The following is an 11,992-nucleotide window of genomic DNA, read 5'->3' as shown; positions in this document are numbered from 1 at the left end:
AAAATTTTAATAAGATATATAAGAGGGTTAATTCATCTTTTCGTTGTGAACGCATAGAAAAAATTCATCTCAATCGAAATAAAAACGAAAATGTTATGACGTTTTTAAGAATAGAAAAAATATTATTTATTAACTTGAGTTTGAGTTTAGAAACTAAAGTTGAAAGGGAAACTTGAACTCAAATTTAGCCTCAAACTCAAGTTCAAACTCAAATTTTATAAAAAAAAAAAAAAAACATGAACTTGAATAAAATTATAACTTGAGTTTAAATTTTTTTAAATTTAGGTGCAAATAAACAAGCCCTAAGAGCACGTTTAGTATAAAGGTTTTAGAACTTGGAACCATAATTCTAGTTTAAACCATTGTTTGTTTATAAAAAATAAAAAATAGTTTTAATTTGACTCACTCAAAATTAGTGTTTGATTTAGATAATTCTGTTTTAAAATTTAAATCTTGATATGATATTTTAAACTAGAATCACCTCTAATTATAAAACAACTCTCTTAATTATAAATTGTTCAAACTTTACGTTTGGTTCATGAATTTAGAACTATGATTCAGAACTATTCTCATATTACGTGTGTTTTTTTAAGAGAAAATACTGTAACGAACCATAAATCATGATTCGAATTATGACATAAATCTCCTTTCTAAACATTCTCTTAATTCTGATTTTAATTTGATGATTATTATTTAAATCCAAAATTATGAAGTATAGTTCTAGTTTTAAAATTAAAATTAGAATCGCCTTAATTTAAACGCTAATGAACGAAGTCTAAACCATGGATATCCCTCTCAACTCCTCCTATTCTGTTTGGACTCTAAACTGAAAACAAGAACTCATCGAGCCCGCAGCGCTTCTATTGCAAGCCCATATCCGTATGCTTTCATCACGGCATCATGCGAGCGAAAGCAACATTTCTGCACGATTGGGAGGCGGCTTGGCTCACTTCAAGAGATTGGCAGCGCAATTTGGAGGCAGCTTGGCTGGTTTTGCGAGGTGGGCGGCGCGATTGGAAGGTGTCTTGGTTGGGTTCGAGAGGCGGGCGGCGCAATTGACTGGGTTCGCGAAGTGGGCGGCGTGATCGGGAGGCGACTTGGCTGGGTTCGCGAGGTCCGGCGGGGTTGCGGTTGGGGATGGCCGGTGGGATCTCGGATGCGGATGGCCGGCGTGGTTTCATGTTTAGCTATGAAAACTGATTACGATTGGGATTAATTTGGGACTGCAATTGAGGCCCTTTTTTTGGGGGTTTTTTATGATTTTTTTATTTTATTTTGATTTTAATATATTAATGGCTTGTTTATTTACACCTAAACTCAAAAAAAAATTGAATAAAAAAATTTGAATTCAATTACAATTTTATTCAAGTTCATATTTTTTGTAAAATTTAAATTTGAACTGAAATTTTAATTTGAGTTTAAGTTCTTCTTTCAACTCAAGTTTCTAAACTCATACTTAAGTTAATAAATAATATTTTTTCTATTTTTTAAAACGTCATAATTTTTTTATTTTAATTTTGACTAAGATGATTTTTTTCTATGTGTTTACAACGAAAATACGAATAAAATTACACCCGTATACCCTATTAAAATTTTCTATCACTATTAAGCGTTTTATTAAAATAATATCCAAATACAAATTCAAGTTTTGACCCACCTAAACACAAACGCAAATAGATTCTCAATTCAAATCATAACTTAAAATGTGCACATTTAAATACAAACTCAAATTAGAGTTCAAACTCAAACCATACTTAAATAAACCTAAACTCAAATTAAGATATGAACTCAAGTCACCCTAACTCAAAAAATGTAAATGAATAAACCCTAAACTTTTCTTTCTTCTTTATTATTTTTTAATACATAATCACTTTAATAGAGTTAATAAGAATTTTAATACATCCACTTCAAGTTAAATGCTATGGCATGTCATCAATTCCGTTAAATTTATAGATAGAAGGAGTGTTTTGATCTGTTTTATATAGATTGACGGGTGTTTTGAACTGTTTTAAAAAAATCAATAGACATTTTAAAACAATGTATATAATTTGGGATATTTATGAAAGTAATCCTTTTTGTTTTGCTTTTAAAATTTGAGCAACAGTAGTATTTTGGGTTATTATCACCTTACCTCTGAACTCTCTTAATTTAGCACTTTCAACCCAAAATTTTATTTTTATGGCTCGTTTAGTTCGTAGGCTTGAACAAAAATTTAAATTTTATTAGAGAAAACATTGTAGTAAAAATGTTTTAAAAGTAATTCAAACCTATGAAACAAACGTGAGTTTAGTAATTTAAACCTTAAGCTCTCTTAATTTGACACATTGAACCCTGAACTTTATTTATAATAATTTAAAACTTGAACTCCCTTAATTTAACATTTTCAACTTTGAACCTTGTTTTTTTTGGTAAATTAAGTGTCATTAAAATTTTGGGTTGAAAGTGCTAAATTAAGAGAGTTCGATATTTAAATTACTAAAAATAAAGTTCAAGTTAGAAGTGTTAAATTGACTCCGTTCATTTTGCTCATTCGAGTTTAGAATTCGAGTTTTGCTATAGTAAAACGCTCTAAAAAATAATCACATCTAACTTTTTTATTACAGTAAAAAGTTCTCATACAACATCACATCTCAACTCGAATTAGTGAACTGAATGGGCGAGAGTTTAAGTTTTAAATTACTAAACAATAAAATTCACAGTTAAAAGTGCCAAATTAAGAGAGTTTGGAGGATTCATGTGCCAATAACTCCAGTATGTTTTAGATGGAATTGCAATATTATTTTTTACTGTGTAATTGGAATTTTAGGAAAATAAGATAAGATTGTAATTTATTTAAGTCAATGAATTGTTTTGATCACTAAATTAATAAATTTACCTTTTATCTGTAACAAAACACCGATTAAGCGTATGTAAAAAAGACAAAAAAAAAAAAAAGAACAAAAGATCCTAAAAATAATTATCTTCAAGATTTAGCCGTTAAAAAGGTAAAATTTGTTGATTAATGTTGATTACAAGTTTATCAATAACCAACAAGGGTAAATTTGTCAATTTGAATTTTAAATTAGTTATTCACATAGAAAGAGTGCAAATTTAACATAATTTTAAATTCTGAAAAACAAACATGAGATTTTAGAACACGAAATACATGATAACTTTTGGGTATAATTTTAATTTTATACCTTCTCTGTTATAGTAAATTTGTCTTTAAATATCTTGTATTTTTTTAATAATTTTAAATTGGTAAAATGATTTTAATATTCTATGTTATAATAAAGAAATATCTTGTTGATATCTTGTGTTTTTTTTAGAGAATTTATGTATCTTTTTTTATTTTAGTTTGTTTGTTTTGATGAGAAAATAGTAGTAAAGGTAAATTTGACTTAAAATACCGATTTTAAAATGTTGAGACACCGATCTAATATTATTATTAACAAATAAAACCAATAACATGTTTCCATAAGTTTATCCCTAAAATTAGGTAAATTAGACTCAATTTTTTTTTCCTTGAAAAACTCAAATTTTGAGGGGGAAAAAGGTTTGCCGTGATGAATTACTAGCTTACCACTTCTTCTGGAGAGTAGAAACTCTCATTCACCCAGCGAATCAGTGGCTGTGAAACGCGAACGGACCAATAGAATGTCTTGGTTTTGGTTGAGCTTTCAAAGTCCAAACTGAATAGCTTCTTCCAACCAATTTCAAAGCTTTTTATTTCTGTGGATCTTGATGGCTCTGAATCTTCCTTATTCACTCTCTCGCTTGCGTCCTTCCCATCAAAACCCAAAACCCATTTCGAAATTCCTTCCCCTTCGGTGCTCCGTGGACCCCATTAAGAAAGCCACTCTAAGAACTTGCAAAAACTGCAAAACCCAGTTCGACCCTTCTCTCAATCACCCCCGGGCTTGTCGCTTCCACACTGCTCATTTCGGGGGTAATTACGACTTTTTAATTCTTCTTTTAGAACATTAAAATGCATGTATGTCTCTATTTGATGATACTTATGTGTGTTTCTTGTTGAACCGCAGGTGAAAATTACATGCTTTTAGTGAATTTTTGTAGTTTTGTTTGATTTTGTGTATTCGGGTTTTTTCATGTTTGAGACTGAATCTTTGAGAGATTTTTTGATTTTTGTTTTTAATTTGTTTTTGTTCTAGTAATTGAAAGAATTAAAGTATCTAACATTTTGAAACTGAAGATATTTGGAGGATTAAATTTGTAGTTATTTGTCTATGAGCAAGTCCTTTTTATGTACTGCAGTGGTGATTAAAAGGTCAAGAAACTTATCTTGCCTTTTCGTTTAATTAATTCTGTTACTTTGCTTTCAGACACTCTTGAGTGTGTAGCTATTGGATAATTTTCATTTCATTCCGTTTTAGGTTATTTTAAGGTTTAATAGCTCGTTCTAAACATCATGGTAGAACCCCCAAAATTCAGAGCTAATTTTGTTCCCTTTGGAAAAGGAAAAAACTTGTTATAGTTCTAAGGTTCGTTAGTTCTTGCAGCATGTAGTGTTTTGTTTGGTGCTAAGTTGTTATAAAATTGAATTTCACTTGGAAGTTTTGAAAAGAAAAAAAAAAAGAGTTATTGAAATTGTTTTTATATATAGTAGCATTGTAGCACTCCTGAGATGTACGACCTAAGGCGATAAGATTTTTCTTAAACTAATGAGCAAGTATAAGAGCTCAATTATTCACATTATATCATTTATTTATTTATGTAATAACATAATTGTGTTAGATTTTATTTGACATGTAGCATAGTAAAAATGAATAAGAGAGGTAGATCAGAACCTGTGCAGACATTCATTGCTTTAATGTGCAGTCATTCCCTACTATAATTCTTGGACTTTGGCTTTTTAGCTTACCGGCATCAGTAAGAGGCTCAATGAATGAGGCTTTAAGAGACTTAAATGGGTAAGGGAAATACTTAGGAAGAAATAGAACATGCAGCTTTCTTTAATTGAAGAAATGCTAAAGCGTGGCTGATTAGTTTTATAGGCTCACAGTTCTGTATGTGTTTGACATATTTCCATGAGTTCTGATATATATTGTCTCTCCTGGATCAACGTTTTTCTTTCGTTTTGTCTCATGAATATCCACTTTATTTTTGGTCATTTTGTTTCTTTTTCCTTGTGTTGTTCTAAGAGCTTACCATCACAAATCACTTGCTGGTTTTTTAACCGTGTCAAGTATTGTAAAGATATTGGCTGGTATTGAAGTGAAATAGCAGAATTCTAGGTTTTTTTTTTCCCGTGTACTGCTCGATTTCCCTGTATGATGCTAAGTTATTTTAGAACGGCTTGACTTTCTATATTGGATGACATTCAATAGAAAAGGTTGAAGTGTGGATATCAGGTTCTTTGGTTCTTTTTTCTTTCTGCCTGGACTTTGGTGTTTCTAGGTTTTATTTATTTCTAGCGTGGCTTTGTTAAGAGAGCCAATGCAGGGTTGAATCAATTCAGAATTATAAATTTCTGGGAAATTGTTGAATGGAGGCAAGTAAACTCGATCTTTCTATGCTTAACGCAGTCACAACTGAAAATATAGAAGTTTCCTAACATTTGGATTATAGATAATCCTTAGATCGTCTCTCACCTCATTGTTCCTTCACTAGATGCATATGGTGGATACTTCTTAGGGGTTTTGGTTTTCATTAGGTGCTATTACAAAGAGTAAATGACCTGACTAGCGGCAATTTTATGGTCGGGAGGAATAATCGGTGCAAGATATTTTTGAATGTGTACCATTACCTGGGCAATATGGCTTGAAAGGAATCCATGGATTTTTTATGATGGCGAGTACATGGAGATTGAGCAGATTTGGGAGAGAGTAAAATTCTCGTCAGCTCTCCGGGAGTCCCACATTAGAGAGTTTGAAGGGTTTTCTTTTCTGATTTATTAATTCATTCTTGAGAGGTCAGGCTTAGTTTGGTTATCTCTATTGTTTTGGAATGGTGCTTATATGGTCACCAACTCCTTTATTTATTTAATTTGTTTTTGGGATTTTCCATATTTTTGAATGGACTCCTTTTTTGATTTCCATTGTTTTATCAATGAAATTGTCGTTTCTTGTCCCAAAAAAAAAAAAAAAATGATATGATCAACCAGATTCTTCCATTCTTGGCTGGAGGAGTGCAAACTTCCTAATCTTGTAGCCTTACTTTGATGAGTTCATGATGGTTCTTAAGTACCACACATTATATGCCTTGTTGAGTTCAGACTGGCTCTTATTTGCATCAAATCTGATGACTCTATGCAACAGGAGAGACGAAAAGGAAGTTTGAGAGCGTGCACACTGGGGGAACTATGGATACCCCCGACTCTGGCCGAGTTTTCCAATATTGGCATTGTTGTGGTTCTGAAGATCCCTTTGACCCTGGATGCACCGCTGCTCCTCACTCCTCCTATGATGACTGACGCCTTTCATGATCTTCCCCGACGAATGCACGATTCACTTCTTCACTAAAGATGAGTGGTTGGTTATATCCTCCGGAAAAGGTGGTCTTTTCTAGTATATATTGTTCTGGATTCATTGGAAACATTTATGAGGGGCATGGATGTAAAGGATTGAATAATAGAACGATAACAACTCTGAATTGTTATATAATAACAGTAGTGCATGATAATATACGTATATTTTAACCACTAGTTGTAGGCTGAAAGGATTTATGGGGACAACAGTGGCATAAGATACCAAGCCAAATTGAAATTGAAGTTGTCTTCAATGAGAACAGGTGATATCTAACTATGTGAATAGACTTTGAAGATCTTATCAAACTAAGATCTGCATGCAATCAACATCATTGAGAAGGTTTGAAAGTTGGAACCAAAATCGGCTCCATTGAGAAACTTTACACATTGACTCGTGACTGAAAACTAAAGAAATTAGAAATGTGTCACGCGTTATCTACCGATAAACAATTGATGATACCTTTACTACTGGTTTTTCTTAATCATCAGTTGTTGAAGCTTTCACTTAGGTGACGTCGTTTGGTTCGTAGGTTCAGAATCATAATTCATAATTCTGATTTTTAAAATTTAAATTTTTGTTAGAGAAACACTGTAACGAATTAAGAACTATAATTTTAAACCAGGTTAGCACTCTCGAAACGAACGGAGTATTAGACTTAGGTTAGTTGGGAAAATATCTTGTTGCAATATCTATTAGTTTTTTTTTAATCATTAGTTGTTGAAGCCTTCACTTAGACTTAGTCTCGTTCATTTCACCGATTCGAGTTTTCAGTTTTAAATTTTTACAGTAAAAAGTTCTCAAAAAATGTCACATTTAACTTTTTCTGTTACAGTGAAAAGTTCTTAAAAAATGTCACATCTCAATTTAAATTGAAAACTTAAATCCGTAAAGTGAACGAATTTAGTTGGTAAAATATCTTGGAGCAATATCTTAATAATATATCCAGAATTTTTTAAAAAAAAGATAAAATTGTAAACTAATTCCAAAATAACTTTTGAATTTTTATGATATGCGGGTAATTAGTATATTGTTGATTCCACTGCACTGTCTTGATAATAATGAGCGTGACGTGTTATGATATGCGGGTAATGAGCGTGACGTGTTATCGCTAAGGAGGAAGTACCAGATGAAAAAGTACTTAGCTAGTGACCATTATGACTTTCTTGCCGCACAAATTGTAAATTAATTAGGGCGTTTATTTCACTAATTTGAGTTTTTAATTTAAATTAAGATGAGTTTTTAATTTGAATTAAGATGTGATTTTATGTGAGAGTTTTTTACTGTAGTAAAAAAATTAAATGTGACTGTTTATCAGAGCTTTTTCCTGTAATAAAACTCAAATTTTAAATTCGAATAAGCGAAATAAATGGATCATTAGTTTATATGGTAGTAAGACCATTTTCAATGTAATTATTAATATTAATGTTATATTTACTATTAAAAAGTAAAATAATATGTTTGATGTGTTATATATATATATATATATTTTTTTTTTTTGCTTGAATGTATAAGGTTGTTTCAAATGTCATACTACTAATTTTATCATGATTATTAAGTTTTAAAATTTATAAAAATGAACAATTAATATTAAAATAATTTTAAAAGAACAATGTTGTAATAATTAAATGAAATAGTGAATATGTCAATCAACAACAATCATTTGCTATATTTTTTTGGTAATGCTACAAAGTCAAACATTTGAACTAAGGAGTGATTTTTCACTCAAATATCTAAATTCAATGTACGTACATTTTGACATTATATTAGAGATGCTCTAAAGATACTTTTTATAATAGTGAATGTTTGTTTCACGGGAAATAAATTTTTTTTCCACGATTAACTCTTTCTATTATTGTCTTTTTTTTGCTTGGAGGCAATAAAGCCCAGAATTCTTCAAAACAAATAAACAATTAAAAATTATATATTAAACCATCTCTAATATAAATATTAATGTTAATATTATATTACGTGTAACAATGAACTACATGATCCTCATTCCTTCCTCCACGTTGAAAAAAGCACCCACATAGTAATTACGTATAAGAGTAAACTACATGATCCTCAATCCTTAATAAAATAAAAAGCACTTCGTATCGTGTCTTTCTTTTGTTTTCACCTGAAAGAAGTCCTTTCAAAAGAGCAAGCGGTGGGCCATTGTTGATTCTTCAAGCTTCATTACATTCATACTTTTTATGTAGAGGAGATAATTCATGGGACCAATCTGGACATGTCAAATAATTAACATTAATGATGATAATAAGAATAATTAACATTACCAATTCTTCAATCCGAATCAACTTTCATTTTCACGCGTACTAGTTAGCGACACGGTATGTCCACGCCTTGCATAATAGGAGAACCTTCATCTAGGTTGTATGTATAGTATTGTATATCTCTTCACGCAATCGTGCTAACAATACGTGTCTATATATATATATATATATATATATATATAGAGTAGTCATATTTGTCACGACAAAAAAGGAGATAGAGCAATTTGCTTAAGTATTGTAAGCCCCAGTTTCATGCATTAATTAGTTAATTCTTGCTTCATGGCTACCAATCATACTTTTCCAAAGGTTTCCCAGCATTGGCTACCATTACCCGTCGTGCCATGCCGGATAAGACCCCGCGGCGGCGGCGGCAGCGCTAAAGCATGTTCAAGTAGAGGAACAAACGGATCACGGGATTCCGGTGGAAGGTTGGTGGACGAGAATATGATAGTTCTTCGAATGCGAATTCGAGACGCGAAGATGTTGGAGAGGAGTACTCATCATGATCATGATGACCATAATGATCGGTTGGAATGGATGGATTGGGAGAAGCAATATTTCGTGAACTACCAGGAGGATGTTTTGGAGGGAATAGGGTTGTTGCAGAACTGGTTGATGAATACTAGGCCAAGTTTAGCTTTGGGGTTCCTCGCACTTTTCACAATGAGTGTGACGATTTCTTCTAGTTTTGTCATCTTTTATGTCATTGAGATAACTAAACAAATCGTCTTCAAATTTCTTCTCTGATGCAGAATATACATACATACATATACATATACATATATATATATACATATATATATATATATATAGACGCCAAGTTTAGCTTTGGGGTTCCTGGCACTTTTTACAATGAGTGTGACGATTTCTTCTAGTTTTGTCATCTTTGATGTCATTGAGATATCTAAACAAATCGTCTTCAAATTTCTTCTCTGATGCAGAATATATACATATACATATATATATATATATATATATATATATATATATAGACGCTGCCTTCCCTTTTTTTCGCACTTTTATTTTATGGTTGAGAGACCCAATAGTTTGGGAATAAGGATATATTGTTTTGTTATAACTTGTTAAATTTCTATCTGTAATTTGTTTCGATATTAGTAATATTATTTACAAGAAGAAAAATCTCTAATTCTGATACGTATGCCATGAGTATTAATGTAAAAGATTTATACACGAAAAACAACGGAATGTTATAGTGAATTAATTTATTAAGTGCGGATGTTCTCATACTTAACACTGTTTTGAATTTCATTATCTCCACTTTAATTATCATTTACATTTGCTATTCCATAAATCACTTCCTAACCTCTCAATCAAGATGTGCAAATTTATAATTATCTAGATATTTTTTGCACTATATTTCTGTTCTCTTTTATATTTTCTATAGAATGTTCCTTTATAAATTTGGATTGTTTAAGAGATATTTTTATGTTATTGATAGACTGATTCACTTGTGTATCCTCTCTTAAAGTCTTGATCTCATATATTATGGTTATTGTCTTGATTCATATTCTGTTGCAATTTATATATATATAACGTTCTTATCATGGATATGAATTGGCCATTTGTGTAAATTTTAGTTTATATGTATATAACAGTTTTAAATTGTCGTTAAATCCTAATTTTGTGCACATTCGCGTGCTTACAAGATCAAGATTAGATGATGTTCATTAGAAAACCATCGTCTAATGTGCGATTTTAATGATGGTTTTCTTAATAAAGTCAAAATGGTGTTGTTTTTAGCATTTCCCATAAATAGCCTTTTAATCTCGTGTGTTATTTGCATTTGATATCACAATTCACAATTAACATATTAGAATTAACAAAATGCGTTACAAATTCATAAAAAGTATATATTATGAACATAAATATTAATCATTGAGATTTTACATAATGTCTTCAAACATCACCTATATGTCCCATCACGAATTATCCCCATTCTTTTAAGATTTCTACCAAATGGACATTAGTATAATTTTAAACCTTATTTAGTCTATGAATGCCAATATGCATTACATCGTGCATATATCTTAATACGAAGTAACTGCATTAGACGACCCCTTTTTGCTTCGGAATGCTCTGAAAATCCAATCTTTTATTTTAGATACTATTTATGGATTTCTCAAATACGATTAATTTTGCTAATAAAATTTAGAGTACGTACCTTTACGCGTTGAAGGGCGCATTTAGAACTCGTTTCAAAATGATTTTGAGTGCGTTTAGAATTCGTTTCAAAATGATTTTGTTTTTTGTATGCAAATGAAAACGTAAACGTTTTCAATCTCAGACAATAATTATTTTTAAAAATGCATTTGGTAGTTTTATCAAGAGATTGTTTTCAGTGTAAAAAAACCCATTAATGTCTCACTTTCTCTCACTTTCTCTCTCTCTGCTCGAGAGAGGAGAAAACGAAAATAAAAAATGAAAAACGACTAAAAGTTATTTTTTATTTCTCTCTCATTTTACACTAAACTAAAAAATCGTTTTAATTTCTGTTTTTTGTCTTCATTGCGCCAAACGCTATTTTAGAAACGTCTCATTTTTTCTTTCTCGAAAAATGTAAAAAATAAAAACGAGATCAATTTTAAACACGGATGAAATCTTGTTAAGTCATCGGGGTTTTATTGAAGGGCAACCATTGTTATGGCCTTCGAATCACCTTGACAATCGACGAAAATGAATCAATTAAAGGAAATGACATAAAGTGGCATTACTAATATAGTAAAAAAGAATAAAACTACAGCGCTATGATCTGTCTTCTCTTGGTTCAGCTCAGGAGAAGATGACGGTTTTTGTCTATGGTGCTATTTGAAGGTGTTGAGAAAGGTTTTGCAAAAGAAGCGGCCAAGAAGAGAAACTTCCTTGCTCTAGCTGCTAATCATGACGCGGGATCGCAACAGCTATTACTCCAAGCAATTGAAATAAGTTGTGCTGGTTTTAAAATCATTATATGATGCTGATCATATTCTAAAGAAATAGTTCATGATACCACAGTTTCAGGAAAGGTAGAAACAAAGGCCGTGTTTGAAATTGATTCCATTTTTATTTCACGTTTTTCGAAAAATAAAAATAAAAATGTTTCTAAAACGGCGTTTGGCGTAATAAAAACAAAAAAGGGAAATAGAAACGATTTTTTAGTTTAGTGTAAAATGAAAAATGACGTTTAGTCATTTTTCATTTTTTGTTTTCGTTTTCTCTTCTCTCGAGTAGAGAGAGAGAGAGAGAGAGACATTA

General features: G+C 31.1%; 1 protein-coding gene across 1 annotated transcript; it reads left to right on the top strand.

Moving 5' to 3' along the window:
* The first annotated feature begins 3,527 nt into the window (after positions 1-3,527).
* Positions 3,528-6,711, top strand: LOC21409753. Its single transcript, XM_010110629.2, has 2 exons — positions 3,528-3,928; positions 6,258-6,711. The coding sequence occupies exons 1-2, from the start codon at positions 3,724-3,726 to the stop codon at positions 6,410-6,412; spliced, it is 360 nt and encodes a 119-aa protein (XP_010108931.1). The 5' UTR covers positions 3,528-3,723; the 3' UTR covers positions 6,413-6,711.
* Positions 6,712-11,992: the final 5,281 nt, after the last annotated feature.

Source organism: Morus notabilis, unplaced genomic scaffold (assembly GCF_000414095.1).
Source record: "Morus notabilis unplaced genomic scaffold, ASM41409v2 Scaffold518, whole genome shotgun sequence".
NCBI lineage: Eukaryota > Viridiplantae > Streptophyta > Magnoliopsida > Rosales > Moraceae > Morus > Morus notabilis.
Note: the sequence above shows the minus strand (reverse complement) of the source record. Positions and strands in the feature narration are given on the sequence as shown.